General features: G+C 41.8%; 2 protein-coding genes across 5 annotated transcripts in view; both read left to right on the forward strand.

Moving 5' to 3' along the window:
* cfap61 (cilia and flagella associated protein 61) overlaps nucleotides 1–18,480 on the forward strand; it is a 39,266-nt gene extending 20,786 nt beyond the window's left edge. For 3 of the 4 annotated variants that reach the window (XM_031293035.2, XM_031293034.2, XM_031293036.2), the window contains exons 16-25: nucleotides 1,926–2,053; nucleotides 5,876–5,968; nucleotides 6,167–6,335; nucleotides 7,143–7,311; nucleotides 10,598–10,890; nucleotides 12,256–12,583; nucleotides 14,649–14,731; nucleotides 15,637–15,848; nucleotides 17,656–17,743; nucleotides 18,024–18,479. In XM_031293035.2, the coding sequence (XP_031148895.1) occupies nucleotides 1,926–2,053; nucleotides 5,876–5,968; nucleotides 6,167–6,335; nucleotides 7,143–7,311; nucleotides 10,598–10,890; nucleotides 12,256–12,583; nucleotides 14,649–14,731; nucleotides 15,637–15,848; nucleotides 17,656–17,743; nucleotides 18,024–18,182 (1,722 nt within the window). In that variant the 3' untranslated portion in view covers nucleotides 18,183–18,479. Of the gene's footprint in view, nucleotides 1–1,925; nucleotides 2,054–5,875; nucleotides 5,969–6,166; nucleotides 6,336–7,142; nucleotides 7,312–10,597; nucleotides 10,891–12,255; nucleotides 12,584–14,648; nucleotides 14,732–15,636; nucleotides 15,849–17,655; nucleotides 17,744–18,023 lie in introns of all 4 variants that reach the window. The other variant, XM_031293037.2, reaches the window with a different exon arrangement.
* LOC116045413 overlaps nucleotides 1–18,879 on the forward strand; it is a 977,204-nt gene that overhangs the window by 915,603 nt on the left and 42,722 nt on the right. The gene's annotated exons all lie outside the window — the stretch shown is intronic.

Here is an 18,879-nt window from a genome sequence, read left to right on the forward strand (position 1 = left end):
AGCACACATGTAGACGAGGCGGGAGCTTTGTTCATCTGATTACCTCATCTGGTTAATTCCTGCAGTATTCACATTGACGCATGTAGACAAACAACAAATACGGGGTTTTTACATATAAAGTGATACTCCTTTTCAATAAATGTCAAAATACAGCGTCTACATGACACACGGCTTAAATCATTGTTTATCTGATACGTTTTGTATATATTAAGTGTTTTAATGGATCACTTTTATAGGAAATAATAGCCAGCAACATTTTCCTATGAATATTTAATCTGGTCTCTGACTGCTGTTACTCAGCAGTAGTCTATATCCACGACGTTCCACTTCCGGGATTGCTCCGGTGTTCCCGGAAAATGCACTGGATGTCGTTCTTTTCGGCCGGATGTCCGTCATCTTCTGCTTTCTTTGTGTTGGCGTTCCTTCCCGAGGCTATTTTGCAGAGGCACCGTGGCTCCATCGGGTGCTTAACGCCGCCCAATAATATTGTGATTGGTTTAAAGAAATGCCAATAAACCAGAGCATGTTTTTCTCCCATCCCAGAATGCTGTGTGGACTAGCCAGACCTTCCTCCACAACGCTGTAGAGGAAGGTCTGGCAATGCGAGACTACTCAGCAGTGATCCCGTCCAGCTTTTCCACTTAATGCTGTAATATAAAATATAAATCATCGTTGCATTTGGGAACAAAATATGTTGCCGCAGTTGCTGAATGCATCCAAACGTAATCTTAAAGTGACCTGCTGAAGATTGACAGTTTAATCTTTAGCTTCAACTTGTTGCACAAAAAGCAGAATTTGAAGTTCTGTGACTGGATGTTTCGTACCAAAATGCTCCCTGGGAGTCGTAGTTTAACTTCTCTCCTTTTGTTTTTTCACAGGCCACAGGCTTCAACGTTCAACTTTTTAATAAAAAATCAAATACTTTTCAACACAGTTTGGATGAATCAACCAGGAGAGATTCATTTTCTGAAAATGAAGGGAACATCCACGTCGCTGTGCTCCCGAAATATCTCCATTGTCACAACTCTAATGCAGCAACTTAAATATAAAATATTTTCCCAAAGTATCCCCAAAAACTTGCCTTTTATAAGTAACTTTTGACCTGATGACAATGATAGTTGAACGAAAGTATTAAAAAGAAGAAATTAAAATTTAAAACTGGGTAATAGTGTTCTGAAGTATACTGTTATTAGGCACTATTATTTGTTTTTTTTGTTGTTGCTAAAATTAAAAATATAATGATACGTGCACACATACATTTATCATATTAAATAACCACAGGCTCTTTTATTTCCCTGCTAATCAAACTCAACAACATCTCTCAGTATGTGGCAGATGTCGGCCACACATGCCCTCGTGGAAATTATTTGAATATTACACAAAGGTTAATTTCACCCTCGGGTTTCCCCCACCTATTTGCTCAATGCTGTTTTCATCCAACAAGGTGCATTGTGGGGCCAATCTGCCTAATTACAGATGATGAAGGAGCCATTAGCTGCCTCAGCTCACAGTGCGAGGACCAGACACACTCGGTGGTGGAGGGATTGGTAAATTAGAACGTGGTGTTCTACTAATTCCCGTGGGAGTGTTTTGTAATGATTGTGGAAAAGTGGTCCTTAACTGTCAGGTTGCCCGTTTGATCTCTGTGTTTCTATCTCATTACAATCTAAAGCTGCATTTACTGCAATTCTCCTATTTTTCTTACTGTGTTTATTGATTTGTAGAACATCCGAATAAAGAGCAAGCATCTGATTAATACTCAAGCGGGTGTAGACAGCGGGAGGAAAGTACGTCACCAGTCAGTTTGGTAGATTTTGTCTCACTGACTTGTCTTCTCTCTCTCTCTCTCTCTCTCTCTCTCTCTCTCTCTCTCTCTCTCTCTCTCTCTCTCTCTTTCTCTCTCTCTCTCTCTCTGTTTCTCTCAGGCATCGTTTGCTCTCAGTCTCATCAGCAGAAAGTTAACCATGGAGCCAAAGGTCACCATTAACGCCAGGATTGTGGTGGTGGGGGCGTCAGATACAGGTTTATCTCTCCTCGAGGTGCTTTGTTTCTGGTGAGTCTGCTTTAGAACTAGATCCTCAGTGTCATTATTCTTTCCTTTTTTCTGTATTCGTAGCGGCAGTGACAAATAACGTCACAATTCTTCCTCTGTAACCCTGACTGGATTAACCTTTTAAGGGGCCCTGGGGCAAAACGTTTCTCTCAGACCCCTATTAACCCCCCCACATACACACGCACCTCTCACCATCTGTGCATGGTGTATGTACCCTGTCATCTCCAACTTTCCACCAAGAATAATGCACACAGCAGTCTATACATGACATTATTTGTCCAGAAACTCATATACCAACCAGTGCTCCTGTGCTGGGATAAAACAGCCTGCTCGCAAAGTTTTCTTTGTGTCTGTTAGTTTGTGGTAATTCGATGTAAGGATCCCCAGCCTGATATATCGTCTTTGTCTGTGAGCCACTCTGTTGCACTGGATGACATGTTCCTTCATCACAATAAACACACACGCTGTGTATTTCATTTTGACTCAATCCCACACACACCGTCCTGCTGCCACAAATACTCACTAGAGCACCAAATGTGGCTAAAACCCCCGAAGTCTAAGGGCATTTTCTCAATGTTTTAAAATATCATCTTAAATTCACCTTTTAAGGGTATTTGCATAACCTGATATCCATGTGTTGCATATCTGTCTTGTGTAAAGAGATAATTTGGCCCTGAAGCTGAAAAGTTGAAGTTTGCTTTTTTGAAATTCTTTAAATCTCTTGTGAAAACATACCTTTACTCATGTGGACACATTGTTTTGGTGCTTGAAATGAGTTTACCAAAGTCTTAGGTTCACAAAAGTAATGTAATATATGAAATACAGTGTAGATAAATGTATAATAAATGTCTAAAATGAAATTCTGTAATATTGCTTTTTGAGTAGAAGTGTTGTCCCTCACTCTACTTTCACCATAAAGGGACACGATAATGACTTCCTACTGCATAACAAGCTTTATGGGATGTGTGCAAATGAAAAATTAATTACTACAGTTTTTTTTTTTCAAACCAAATATTTATTATATATAAAAAAACACAGAAAAAGCACAGTGTTTACATAAATCTGGGCAGAGATGGAGGTGATGCCTGCTCATAAGATGCTGCAAGTGCTTTCATCATACTACATGACACTCTTAGGAATCATTGTATGCTGCAGCCCGCAGTAGAAACAGATTAGGACAAGACACAAAATCCAAAATTGTACCCAAACAGAACTTCTATGAGCAGTGTAAAAACTGTCTGTGCCTGAATCTGTCAGTTAGTGTCTGTTTGTATAACACGTACCAGATGGACAACACTTTTATCTAGAAGTGCCAGTAAACGCAGACGAGCAGTAAGTGCAGGAGGTATGATAGAACTGGCAGCTGTTACAGTAAAGCATTCACATCATGTTCCTTACAAATTCTGATGCGTCTGTAGAGAAATACTCCTGAACCCAAGGAGAGCAGGCCCTCACCGAAGCTTCTTTCATATATTTTTTTTTTTTTTATCGTCTTTTATTCCAGGAATCCAATCTCTGGAAATGTCACTTGACTCCGGGTCGGACGTCTTACATGTTTGCCTTTGTCCTCGCTTTGTGAGATTAACTGCTCCGGCAGATAATAAGAAGCGCAGGGCTGCTGATTCAGAACCAGACGATAGCTGCCAGGCAACCGTGCTTGTTGTTTTGCGCGAGCGAGATCTCAGAGCTGGCGAGGCTGGCACGCCGATGATGGCGGGGCACGCAGCTGTGTGAGGCCTGGCATTCAGCAGGACCAGCGCTGGCCCCCTTTAATTAGCCACTCCACTGTCCCCTCCCCTCCATCAGGGATCTGCTGCAGCGATCTGTGTTTGCTGTCACTAATGAGTTGACTAATGAGGCAGTTAGTGTCCACTGAACTAATGGTGAGGCGGCCGCGCATTGAGAGGGTGAATGATGGGTCAGTTTCGGCCTGCTGGGGCCCCTCTTATCAGCCCTGCCCAAACGTCCATCCCCCTTCACCACCACCCCCCCACCCCTACACAGCTTTCCATGTGCTTACTGAATGCAGCCCAGCAGCGCAACACCCCCCTTCCCAACTTCATTACTGGCTGGGATGGGGTCAGACAGATAAAGAGCTCTGCGGCGGCCCGGCCCTCTGCTCGCCGCGGTCAGGCTGCAGGGTTACCACGGCCGTCTGTCACCGGCTGATAACGGGGCAAATCCATGGCTTCTGATTCACTCACACCCAGACACCAATAATGGGCCTTAATGCCTCACTGCTGCGGCATAAATCCACCTTCTGGCACAGATTAACATGGAAAGTTTGACTGCACTCATTGTCTGATGGCTGCTTATTATTATTATTATTATTATTATTATTATTATTATTATTTGCATGTTCGCCTCCAAATCAAACCACTAATGAAGCAGAACTTTGAAATGATAGTCGAGGATTCTTTACTTTTTCCATCTTTGATTGCTGCGTTTTCATTTTTATACATTCTGCTCACTCTACAAGTGAGCACTGTAACCTAATATACACTTAATCAACCAATTTTAATCATTTAAAGTCAATAAATCAATCAAGTTAATTATCAAGCAAAAATGCCAAAACAATCGCTGGTTCCAGCTTCTCAAACGTGAGCATTTGCTGCTTTTCTATGTCTCTACACATTGTAAATATATAAATATCTTTGGGTTTAGACTTAGTTAGTTAGTCGGACAAAAAACAAAAGGTTAGAGGACATCAGCTTTGGATTTTCTTCATTTTCTGACATCAGTCACTAAAAAACAAATCAACAGGTCAATCGATAATGAAAACCATTGTTTATTGCAACATTTCCATGTTGTTTCTCACTCTACTAGAGAGAGAGGGTGGGAAATATGGGCACAATCTTTTATTACGACATATGCAATCAAAAGTATACACAGTGATCTAATAAAACCCGAGATTTTAAGTTTGCCGAATCTCTGCCGGTTGACAAATTTCTATCATCTCCCTCACAGTGTATTTCGCCAGTCGTACTACTCGTGAGCCAGTTCACCAGCATTTTGGTGTCTGGTGTTGTAGGTCTGTGCCGCTAGGCGTTCTTTTAGCAGGCAGCTGAGATAAGAACAGAGCAGGAGGTGATCACAGGCGTCAGTGTGATAAGGCTGAACAATGCGAGGTACACACACTCTGCTTTTCAACGGACAAAGGAGCTGGAGCTGTCGTTATCTGCGGTGTAATGTCCTGTAGGACACCACAGAAGAAGTAATTTGCATTACAAGAGATGTTGTATATTGTGGACAGTAAACACACACAAGGAAGGAGGGCAGTTCAGGAGTTTTCGGGATGCTCGGAAACCACACATGCATCAGTAGGCTGGAAAACTCCCATCTGAGAACCATTAATTCAACAGAGTTTCTATTTGTTTAATGTTGCTCAGGATTTTAAAATGTCTGTCTTCAAGCAGTTTGAGTTTTACTGAAGCAAAAATCAAGAGGAACTAGTAAGTGAAACTCAATGTCCGAGCTCCTTTATTTTCAACATTAATAGTATTAGCAGCAGCAGCTAATATTTAAAGAGTGCCAGGGTCAAACATCTTGTACAAACAGATGTATCTCTGTGTTTGTGTGCAGCACAGACCTTCCTGTTGCATCTAACACAAAGTTAGATTTTTTTTCATGTAATATTCTTTATTTTCATCTTAGCATGGCTGACATTACCCAGGCTTCTAAAATGCTGTTGCACAATAGTTTTTGCAGGAATTAAAGTTGTCCTTCCCCAGATAACATTCGTGTCGCCCTGTGTCCTGTATGTATTCACTGTGTCTTGTGGATAAACACTCATGCTGTTGAGCGTTGTTTGTTCTCTCGCAGCCCTCACCTCAGGTTCAACAACCTGAGCCTTGTCTCAACTCACGGTTTCCCCAGCGACTACAACCACGAGGACGTTGGCTTTCTGTCCACAAGGTGAGTGAATGTAACATCAGGCATGGAAATGGAAAATCGTGTTTCGGCATCTTACATTGAATGACTTATTGGATCTCAACATACCATGAGAACGTTCCAAAAACATTATACCTTTATTTTAAGTGTAATTTAAAAGTCAAGTTATCATTCACAACTACATTACCTAACTACATTAAGAGGTTTCTTCACTTCCTGCAGTCATGCATACAGCAGCAGAGACTTGGCCCAGCTACCTCTGCATTCATACGTCAATGTGGTGACTGGGAAGATGTTGGGCATCAACAGGAAATCCAAACACATCCGTGTGTCCGGTGGTAGGAAGGTGCCCTACGATCACCTCATCCTCTGCACGGGCCTGCAGTACCAGGTGAGACAATGGGCGCTTTCGCTTTTTAAAATGTTAGCGTTGCTTTATCTCCCCTGCTCATTTATCTCCTTTTGCTCCGGTACTGCTCACACCACGAGTCCGAGGCATGCCCGAGCCCGTCTCTGCGTTACTGCAGCACAGAACATGCAGGTGAACGGCGCCCGCCCTCCCTCTCCATGCTGCAAGTGGCCGTCATCTGGCTAACTTTTAGCTGGCAGAGCTCCGGGCATTAAGGGAGAGTAATAAAGTAAGAGAGTAATAAGGAGAGTGATAAATACAACACCGTTTTTTACTTTTTTGGAGCGAGAAGTGAGAGATTTGAGTATGCGGGTGAAATCTGTGTTGAGCAAGGAGCATAAATTAGATTTTTACCACTCCACTCCACTCGTATGCTCTGTTACTAGACCAAACAGTTTGAGGGATCTCCCCCGAGAACTACATACCTTCAAGGGCTTTTTCTGTTAGCATTCGCGCCGCCAATAGGAACGCAGAAGTCACAAAAGCTGGCCGGTCCCTCCACTTCACTCACCACGCTAGGAGACCACATCGCCGGGAGGAGAGCGGAAAGAAGCTCCTGAGACAGGCGGCTAGCTAGTTAGCCGTCCGTTAGTAAAAATATGCCAACATTTTATGATCTCATTCATCTGTCCTTTCACAGTACTACTTCTCTTCTATGATTGATGAATGATCTTTGTGGGCATGAGCTGTTTCAACTGTTTGTAAGTCGCTTTGGGGTTTTTAAATGTACATTATACATCAACATTGACGTAATTATTCAATGTGGGTCTGTTTTATGCGATGCTGTAGGTTCCCCGTCCAACTGGTGTGGATCTGAGCCAGCCCGTCACAATCAAGCAGCTGCAGCCTCAGTCCAGATACACGGGGCCCGTCCCATCCAACCTCTTCACCCTCAACGACCTCAGCGACTGCATGGCTGCTCGCCACTGGCTGTGTGCCAACTTTGTGGAGCTGGAGGGTAGGTGAACACACACACACACACACACACACACACACACACACACACACACACACACACACACACACACACACACACACAGAGATAACCTAAAATGAATCTGTAGTAGTATGTCATTACTCAGCCAGTCAGCGCTGAAGTGCCCCGGTGTAATTAGCAGCTAATTAGCTGCAGAGAAATCTTTCATCTCTGTGAATCAGGTCAGCCTCTTCCATCTCTTTTCCATTATCATATCACTTTCTGAGAGCCAGGCTTTTCAGAGCAGGAAAAAAAAATACACACTGTCATTAAGCAAAATTAATCTGCTCTCTGAAGGAATTGTGCAGTGAGCTAGAGTGAAGCTTTTATATGTACTAATTAGTTGATCCCAGTAATAAACGAAAACCATTAATAAATGCAAATTGCCATGGCAGACTCAAGCAGATACCATGTTTATTTCCATATTTTAATAATAATAACAGAAAGAAACCGAGTAAATGCAATTTTTTTTGCATTAGACTAAAGCAGATGTAGCTGTTCTGTCTCGGCACAAGCTTTAAAAGATATTTTTCTTATTAACAAATCCCATGAAAATTGTAAATCGAGCATTGTGTTGTCTCTAAATACTCTCTGATTCCTCTCTGCCTGTATGGTTCCTACTGAGAGGTCAATCTTTAAAACTAAATTTCAGATATGTTAGTAATTTCTTTAAAACAGTTGCTCACTGTAGTTTTTATCAAACAAACAGGAGGAGGTAGTGCATTTGTGGGGGACTATTTTCAGTGGCGGATTAATCCACATTTGGTTCTGTAGTGAGTGTTTGTGGCAGCAGGATGGTGTGTGAGGGATTGAGTGTAAATAAACGTGTGTGTGTGTGTGTGTGTGTGTGTGTGTGTGTGTGTGTGTGTGTGTGTGTGTGGTGATGAAGAAAGATGTCACCCAGTGCAACAGTGTGGCTCACTGATGTGTTTTAATGGCACGGAGGAAGAAGAAATATCAGGCTGTGATACACAAAATACTTGTTAGCAGATACGTTCACTGTTAACGTCGGTCCTTTTATGGGATTTGTTGACAATAAGAAAAATATATAGAACATCACCAGACGTGTTCTTTAATGTGACTAATAACAGTGATAGCAAATGGGAATTAAATAGAATGGAAAAAAAATTTGACAAAAACAAACAAACAAGGAAGCGCTTTTTGTTCATGTACTGCTGATGCACAGTTAAGCATCCAATGTCCCCCAAAACAAGGAATGATTTCCCCAAAAAGTCACGGCACACTGGTTTATTCAGGTACAAGGATTTTATTTGTCTACATGATTAAAAACAACTACCTCAAGACTCTGATAACGTCTTTTTCTTTCAAGCTTTGGTACGTTTTTGGGGCTTTTCCCTTTACTAGATAGTGACAGTGGATAGACAGGAAAGGTGGAGAGAGATGGGGGATGACACGCAGCAAAGGTCAGCAGGTCAGATTCAAACCCGCACCGCTGCAAAGGACTCAGCCTACATGGGGCGCACACTCTTACTGGGTGAGCTAGAGGCCGCCCACGTGCCTATACTATTTTTATTGTAGAAATAAAAAATATGTTTCCTTGTGTAGTTCTAGTGGTAATAGAGTAAATGTATGAAGTGAGTGGTGCAGTAGGGATGTATTGGTGAGAAGTGTTCTGCGGCCTTGATGGTTCAGTAGCAGCAGAGCTCCTCTGGTTCAGCACCACGGACAGAGACACTGAACGGCAGCCAGGAAAACTCTAATACTCCAACTGCAGTCGTCATTCACTGATGTGAAAGTGCCAATGCAAACATACTCCATCACAAATAATACTCCTGCATTCAAAATACTTGATGATGATCTTTGCTTTTTGTGAAATATTGTTTAATTTGACCTCTTTATGCCTCGAAAGGTACTTAAATGAAAGCATCTGAGAAGTTTAGAGGGGAAATATCTCTTTTGGTGAAACTGCAAACTCATAGAGATTTAAAACATAACAAGGCGCCAAATTACACACTGCGTTTTTATAAGAGTTGACAAGCCAAAAAGGTCGAGGTTGCTTTGATTTGTCTCCTGAAGGAGAAAAATTGTCTTGGATAGGAGAAACTGCTGCATTAAAAATAGAGATGCTGGAAAAGACACTTAAAAAAATAAAAAAAGTAAAAAAAAAAAACACACATGCTTACAAAAAAAGCATGTAGCAAACACAGTTAAAAATACAAAAATGTACAAAATATATATTCAAAAGATATACAAAAACATACCCCTGAGTTTATGAGAATACGTCTCGACACACAGCAATCACAGGTGAGTTTGATTAGAAGAGATTTTGGCTAGAAAATTTAGATTTTTCTTTCTTTTTGCTGATGTGTTTACACAGGATGAAAATATCTGTTTTATAACCAACATTACATGAACTCCAGCACTAACTAAAGTACATGAGTATAAACATGTACACATATAAGTTTCTGATCTCCTTATGTCGCATACATTGGAAAGACGACCCCGCTGCTCCAGGCTTTGTGCTTTCCGTGAGAGATGAGGAGCACATATTCATTTTATAGGAGCTTGTATGTTTGGAAAATGTCTTCTCTGAAGAGTAAACAAGGATGGATTTACTCAGGAAGAATACCAAATAGTGTCTTTTTATTTTAAGAAATGAATGCTTTGCAGTCACCATTCACTTCCTCTTGATTGTAGAGCTTCTTTTGTATTTACAACATTATCATTTTGCAAGAAACTTTTTCTGTGCCTACAATCAGGAGTTACCACAAAACACATTTTTCAGCAAAAGTGTTGTTACTGTAGTGGGTAGTATTTTTCTATTTCTTTTCTTTTTCTCTTTTTCATATTCTATATTATTTAGTGATGATGTTTCACATCTGTTATTCATAAACACAAATAACAGCTGAACATCTATCAGGTGGAGATATTGTATAGAACTTAGGAGACTTTTTTTTTTAAGTGACTGTAGGGCTGAATATTTTGGAAGAATGTCCAGACTGAAATAAATCTTGTATGGATTGCCATTATATATTTACAGATATGAAGCATTACATTCAGGCAGAGCACTGAAGTCATACTTGCATTAGAATTGGTTCTTTATCAGAGGGCTTTAAAGAGGTTATTAGCTCTCTCTGCAGAATCTTCATTGTTGTTAGTTTTCTTTGAGAGCTCTGTCAAAGAGAGAGCCGTATAACTATTTGATATAAATTGCCAATTCCTTGACGTTTGTGTCTCTGACTGAAAAACATGAAAGACTATGAAAACGTGCTACAAATTCCTAAGCTCCTTCCTTGTGTCTCTCCAGATAATGCCGTCGTCTATGGAAACCGCATCGATGTCTTCACCACAATCGAGACTTTGCTCGGCCTCGGCGTCCGGGGGAATCGTATCCATCTAGTCCTTCCACCTCTCGAGCCCGGCGACTCGTGCTTCAGCGACTCTGCCGTGGAGAAGGCTGTGGCGACGGCCATGGAGAAGGCCATGGTCCAGGTCCACCATAACTGCCTGCTGGCCCAGATGAACAACGGAGAACACCCCGATCCCCTCACATCTGTGTCTTTCACCACCGACGCAGAGCCCCTCCATCTGCAGTGTGGGGTAAGTCAAAGTTTCTGATTTCACTGCTTATCCAGTCCGTCATTAGTTCATACAAAAGAACATGTTCTCCAAATAATGGTGGGTTACTGGGCCAGGGTGTCTGGTGGAGCTGAAAAGCTCACAAACGATTGGCTGAATTCACCAGCGTGTGGCTGTTGGTTGGATTTTAATTTCCCTCCTGGAAGCAGACTGTTTGTCAAGCACAAAATGATATTGGTGTGTTTCCCATTTGCATTGTTTCAGACAGCAGAGGTTTCTATTGTGCGGTTATGTGTTTTTTTATTTTAGGCTAAAATAAAGGCACCCTGCAGATGAGGTATTGTCTTTATATTATGCAACTACTGTGTGAGCTGTTAAACCATGCAGGTTCCAAAACATTAAAGAATTTGGCTTAGCAAATGTTTGTTTTTTTGAGAATGGACATATATTGACACATTTGTTCGGCCTCAATGATCCACAAAGTGTTTTTGTGAGAAAACCTGAACTGTCGTTTACAGGGAAGCTCCACAGGGTACTTTTAACTCTGCTAATAATTTACAACTTCCGCTCTACTTGTCTAATCACAGTTTCAGTTTGCTCAAAGAGCATATCGTCTGTTCTGAAGTTTTCATTTCATCTTCTGGATATACAGAGAACATCAGCAATCCAGTTGACAAACCATCTCAAGAAGGCTAAGAATTAATATAACTGGCAACCTTAAATTAGTTAGATTAAACAAACAAGATTTAACATGATAATTAGTAGTTAGTTAGTTAGTTAGTTAGTTAGTTAGTTAGTTAGTTATGTTTTATTTCTGTCATGCCAAACATTTTGGCCCATCCCACATGGGATTACAAGACACCACAAATTTACTTTCTTCCGCATATACAAATCATTCGGAGAAATACATGAATACAAATATATACATATACACACATATACACATACATATATGTATATACACGTACACACACACACACACACACACACACACACACACACACACACACACACACCACACACAAACAACAAATTCTCATCTACAATTCATCTCGATAAAGAGCTTTTTTCCTCTTCTCCCAAGCTTTATCTAGATAACTGGCTAATTTATATTAGTATAGTCTTATATAGTAGTAGGCTTTATGCTAAGCTAAGCTAACTGGCTGCTGTAGCTTGATATGAAAGTGGTGTGTACTTTCTCGTGTAACTCAACAAGAAAGTCAATAAGTATAACTATTCCTTTAACAAAGACAGCCAGCCGTATAAGGATGAACACCAACAGGAACAACAGGAAGTGGGTTTGTGAGAAATGTGATTACACTGAACCTGATCATGAAATCACAAGCAAACAGAAAGCGTACTGATTTCTTCATTTCCTCCTTTCAGGTGTTCATTAATCTCTCCAATAAAGGAGTCGACTACGACGCCTTCAAGAGCATCAACAACTCTTTCATGGTCTTTGACAGCAGGCTGGTCATAAACGCCACTTTCCACACCAGCGATTCAGCCATTTATGGTGCGGGACCTCTCACCAAATTCTCCCGCTGCTACTACGCAGACGAGTGGTCACACGCCAACTTCAACTCCAAGGAAGTGGGTCGGGACCTGGCGGCCGTGTTGCTGCCCCTCTTCGATCCGACCCTGGAGCCTGCCGTTGAGCCTCCACCTGAACAGGATCGCCTCGTTCCACTGTACAAACAGCCCAAGATTCAAGGTCAGAGTTCAAGTCTGAAAAAGTATATTTAAAGAGTTTTAAGGGTTGAGTAGTTTTTCTGCTAAGTCTGGAACCATTGCATTTGACTTCTGTCCTTCAGTGTTTATGTCCACAGGCTTGTACCTTTTGAGTTTTTATCGAAGAACCAGATATTTTACCACATTTAAGACGCTTGCAGCCTTGCAGTGGTTGAGACAGTCCCGTAAGGTTCTCTAGAAAAGCTCAGAGAAGTGGCTGTATGCTGCTCTTTAACGGAGCTTAGGCGATTACACAGACGTCCATTTGCAAACCAACCAGTTAGTCTTTGTCCTTGAAGACTTTTCTCTTGTGAAAACCGAAAAATACTGTTTGAAAACACTTTTAAGAATGCACAAATCTTACCTTTGTCCAAGTACGTTTTCTAGTGCAGCGTCTTCTTCGCCACCTTGTGGTGCTCTAAAAGGGGATTTATGGTCCTGCGGGCGCTCAGATAAAGAAACCTACGCCGCTGTGAACATTTATACTTGTGTGCTGATGTGTCAGCGTCGTTCTAGCGTATCTCTTTAAGAGAATACCAGAGCAGGTGTGCGTGGGGAGTGTGTGGTAGAGCAAATGTGAGAGTGACGGTGATTAGCTTTGGAGCAAGTACTGACTCCGGCGGTGGAGACGGAGAAACGGTGTCTCTCCGGTGCTTTCTGACCACGGTCGGACCCTCTCCTCGATTTCATGTGGTTTATGGAGAAGGAGAACCCGGAAATGAGTAAGAGGAAATGCGGCGGTACCAATCCACGGCCAAGCAGACCAATCCCAGTTGTTGCGGTCTGCGTCGCCGCATTGTGTAGTTGAATTTTTTGAGAGGTGCACGTCAGGCTACGGCGTAGGGTCCTGCGTATCTCCACCTACCTACACACGTACCCACGGCGTAGATTTAACGCAGAGCCCATTGGGCGTAAGTCATAATGGGCTCATTATTCCCCCCTGAGGCCACACAGTGGATGACACACTTGTTCATCTTTTGAATTGATCATTTAACCAGGAGAATGAATGAGAATGAATAGGACTAAAGCCCTGGACAACAGAAAAAACACTTCACCATTCTATTCTATCTTCTTGCTATTTTATTGAATGTTCAACAGGCATGTTAATCATCACTTTTAGATATTTAGTAGGTTCACATAAAAACAAATTCCTTCACATTCATCAGCAGATCTAAGGTTTAGGTCTAAGGATTTTTTGTAAGGTTTCAGGGTCTGTCAGTTTAGCTCAATACTCTTCTCTGCGTCCTTCCTCCTGTCCTGTTCATGTTTTTGTCAGCTTTTATCTGTGAGAATTCGCACTGCCAATATTTTTTCATTATGTTTTTGTGGAACATTTTCCAATCTTTCACCCACTCACTGCCGCCGTTATTGTGGCGGACACTCAAACCATAGCTGGGGGTAACAATGCCTGCATTGCGCTGCTGTGTATTCACGGAGTAACCAAGGCCACTCCGCAGGTTACATAAACACAGCAACCACTCCGCTTCGCCCTTTTCACAGAGATAAAACACACATGAACTTTTCAGGGAGAGCGGAGATGCCGTATCATCCCCCGCTATCACTGAGTTCATTGTCTCAGCTTTGTTTTCCTCTGGGTGGATGTTAACAGTGAGATGCATGTTATGATGTATCTGCTGTTGTCCCAGTTTTGATGCCAGTGTATGTTTCACCACTGAAATTCATAATCTTTTAACACGGACACCACGTTTAGGAAGATATTTTCAGAATTTTCGTATTTCTGTGGCAATGTGCTCACCTTTTCTTATTGTAAAGTAGGTCTGCAACTACTAGTTATATTTCTTAATACAATATCAGAAAACAATGAAAAATGCCTGTCATAACTATTCAGAATACATGGTGGCATCTTCAAATTCTTGTTTCGTGCAATCCAACAGTTCAAATTCTAAGATCCTCCATTTATTTGCATGATATAAAACTGAGGAAAGCGACTCTAACATCTTGATGGATTCCTGTATCATATTAAAGCATGAATTATATGAACCCCATCACACCTTAACCCTCGTCATGTGGTGTCCCTCTCCCCTCAGGTGGGAAGCTGCCTGGAGGATATAACTACCTGCATGTTACAAAACCGTCCCCCACACACCAGACCGGTCCTGCTGTTAAACTTGTAAGTTTTTACTGTCCAACTAATCTGTCAGTGTTAGTTTTTCTCTGGTTTACACACAGTCCGACTCGATTCCACATATGTCAATCCTGCTTCCCCAAATGTGGATTGATCTGCCTCTGAAAATAATCCCTAACTATATATTTGTGATAAGTCTGCAAAATATGAGAAAAATATGTCATACCGTTGTTCAATATCGTGTTAACGATATTTATTCTCTTTTTTTTTTATTTTATTTTTTTTATTATTATTACTTTTTGGGGCATTTTAGGCCTTTATTGTGATAGGACAGCTGAAGACTTGAAATGGGAGAGAGAGGGGGAATGACATGCAGTAAAGGGCCGCAGGTCGGAGTCGAACCTGGGCCAGCTGCGTCGAGGAGTCAACCTCTATATGTGAGCGCCCGCTCTACCAACTGAGCTATCTGGGCGCCCGACGATATTACTTAATTACTTAATAATTACTTAAATAAACAGATATTAAAGGGTTCTCAGTTTTACCTTTCTGCTGCTTTCTGTCGTCTCGCAGCTCTAATCTGGGACACATTTTTGACGATGCATGTCTTCAGTGAAAACCAGAGCCACCGACACAGTAGGGAAGTCAGGAAATATTTTTTTGTGTTTTGATGTGATTTGAGGACAAAAACAAAATAGGTGGCTGGGTTGCCTCAGTGGGAAGAGCAGGCGCACATATACTTTTATGCCTTGACGCAGAGGTCCAGGGTTCCAATCCGACCTGTGACGATTTCCTGCATGTCTTCCCCCTCTCTCACTCCCCTTTCTCACCTAGCTGTCCTGTCAGGACATTACATAGAATATTGCAGCCGTATCCTTTTAAAGGGTGTAGGCACTGACCTAGGCAGTATCACGTTATTAATACAAGTCAAACACGTTCTCTCAATAACAAAGTTACAGGACAGCGGCATCGTGACCGGACGAGTGGAGACGGGGAACTACTTCTGTATACATCTCGACTGCAACGAGCTGGTGGAGGCGCTCACCTGTTTCTCCCTGAAGCCCCTCCCCGTCTCCAATTACCTGAGTCTGTACGGGAAACACCAGCAGCTGCTGGGCCAGCTGTCCAACCTCTACCACCAGGGCCTGATCCCAGACCTGTACAGGTGGGAGAGAGGAGGACACTATCTATTTACAAATGTCTACACACATATTGAAAGTATCCAGTCAATGTATCCATTTTGTCAACTTAAAATCTGTCTGGTAAAAGTGATCTAAAAGAAAATCTGGTTTATTCAAACTTTTGTAGTTTGGCAGTAATTTATTATAATAATAACACCGTACTCACAAGTTATTTAATAAAACCGGTCAGTAGTGTTAGACATTTTAATAAGTCTTAATTTACACAGAATTCATACCAAAGTAAAATAAATAAATAAAAAACGTTGCACTGGAAAGTCTGTAAACCGTGATGGATGTTTGCAGCAGACAGTTTGGGTCCCAATTCTACTGTTAGACTAGCCTGGGGGGGTTTGTTTACGTGTTACCAAAAGGAATAATGGAACAAACTACGAAAATAATATTATCTTTTTACAGAAGTCTTTGATTAGCTTCAATAACTCAGGAGGTAAACAACTTGTAGTACAACAGACCTGCAGGAATGATTGGTATGTTTTGTTGTCAACACACAGCTTCACCAAATTGATATTCTCTGCACTGTTATTTGGTTTTCTCCTGTGTTTGCTAGTTCTTCCGGCCTCTGTAGTAGTACAATTTCATTTATTCACTTCGGCACAATACATGCTGCTGTTTTTTCCTCTGATTTTGGTACCACAAAGTAACCGATGGCATGTGGTATGGATTTTTTTTTTTAAATAGCTGTTTTCCTACCTAACTTTTGTATGAAAACGAGCCACCTTCACCGTTTCTGAAGCAAATTTCAGTCTGAGAAAGGATTAGTTTTGTTTTTACAGCTACAGGTAGTGAAACGTCCCATCATTCATCTGCTGACTGATGACCTCACACTTCAAAATAACACATAAGCGTGTGTGTGTGTGTGTGTGTGTGTGTGTGTGTGTGTGTGTGTGTGTGTGTGTGTGTGTGTGTGTGTGTGTGTGTGTGTGTGTGTGTGTGTGTGTGTGTGTGTGTGTGTGTGTGTGTGTGTGTGTGTGTCAGCGGGTGACCTGCTTTTGAGGTTTCAACACAAATGACCCCCAGATATGGACGTCTATTGTCCCCCGCCTCCTAATCTGTTTATGCAGCTCTCCCCAATCTGTCTTTGTGGCCAAGACGAGACAAAGCCGGAGCCTCCCCGCTGCAGAGACAGATTCCTCGTCACGCTGCTCACTCAGCTGACTCGTAAAGTCATTGTGGAGGCTGACGGAGCATCGTGAGCCGTTAAAAATCATTGATTGACCGTGTGGCAGCGGGGGGTCTTTCAGCCTATACAGTTTAGTGTGGCTTCTGTGTGTTTGGTTCCTTGGCTGTTATTTAAAGGGTCAGTTTACCCAAATTACACAGATAGTTTCTCTCTTACCTCTTGTGGTGTCTAGCTATGCAAACAGACAGTGGTGGAAGAAGTACTTTTTGTTCTAATACGCAAATCTATTTTGTTTTACGGACTTTTCTCTAATCTTTGCCTTTTTGGTGAAATATTTGAGAGTTTGACGTCTTTGGGCCTTCAATTTATTATATGAATTTTAAAGGTCCTATGACATGCTGCCATGGGACCTTTACATGTAAAATCTTAATCTGAAAAGTAACTAAAGATGCCAAATAAATGTATTGTAGTAAAAAGTTCAATATTTTTTCCTGCATGCAGTCGATTACAAGTATAAAGTAGCTTAAAATGTGAATATCCCAAGTGTGAATTCCTTGAATGTGATTGTGTTTAGAGGTTCTTTCTACAGAGGAATGTGGTCTACTGAAGTCTTAACAGTGTAGGAAAAAATTGAATGTTTGTCTCTCCTGCAGTTTCTTCAGACAGAGCTGGTGTATGGCCATTTTTCACGACAGATTCTCTGACTTTGAGCAGGAGCTTCAGGAGATCTCCTCAACTGCAGTTAGTACTTTTTATTTTTATCTCAAATCACCAAGCTTGAGCTGTCTGACCTTTCTGTCTTTCTTTCTCTCTTTCAAATATGTGACATGTACAGTATGTCTGGACCAAAAGTACATTGATAAATGGCTGAAAAGAATTTGAAAACGTATGTAAAATATATAATGGCAGGTCTGCCTTGACAGTCTAAGCAGGTGGAAACCGTTGTGAAGAATAGTTATTTTAACCCACGGAAACATGTAACTGTAATAATCTCTCTGTGTTTAACTCCGTGCCGCTGCAGGACGAGGAGTGGAGCCAGCAGGACATGGACTCGGACGTCCCCCCTCAGGACAGATTCCAAGATGCTCAGAGTCAAGCGGCTCTGAGAAGCAGCGCTGTGAAATATCTGACCTACAACCGAAACCTGCTGCCCATGTTCGCCTGCCCCGGACAGCTGTGACATCACACGTGACCTCGCCAAGTTGACGAAGCTTTTTAACCCCGATAAATGCTTTTTAAAATCATTATTTTCATTCAGAAGCTCTGCTCACGTTCGCACGAACACACTGTGCGTGTCTACCAAAAATGCTAAATGTGTTTCATTTCTCATAAAGCTTTTGCAAAGCCAATTCTTTTTTTGAATGTTTTCAATCCGGCATTGTTCACATCCATGTTTGCTTCCTCCGTGCCTTTGTCGGCACGTTGCTGCGTTTCTATTAATGTTCACCAACTGTCGATCATCAGGAAGGTTTATCTCTTAAAGGAACACGCCGACTTATTGGGACTTTGTCTTATTCACCATAACCCCCAGAGTTAGATAAGTCCATACATACCCTTCTCATCTCCGTGCGTGTTGTAGCTCTTTCCGACAGCTCCACCGGTAGCTTAGCCTAGCACGGATCCTGAAGGTAACTGGTTCCAACTAGCCTACTGCTACGAATAAGTGACAAAATAACGCCAACATGTTCCTAGTTTTTATACGGTTAGAAGATGTGACCTTGTTATTTGTACACACTGAGACTATACAAATCACAATGTAAATAGGAACATGTTGGCGTTATTTTGTCACTTATTCGTAGCAGTAGGCTAGATGGAACAGATTACCTTCAGGATCCGTGCTAGGCTAAGCTACCGGTGGAGCCGTCGGAAAGAGCTAC

This window comes from Sander lucioperca, chromosome 19 (assembly GCF_008315115.2).
Source record: "Sander lucioperca isolate FBNREF2018 chromosome 19, SLUC_FBN_1.2, whole genome shotgun sequence".
In the NCBI taxonomy this organism is placed as follows: domain Eukaryota; kingdom Metazoa; phylum Chordata; class Actinopteri; order Perciformes; family Percidae; genus Sander; species Sander lucioperca.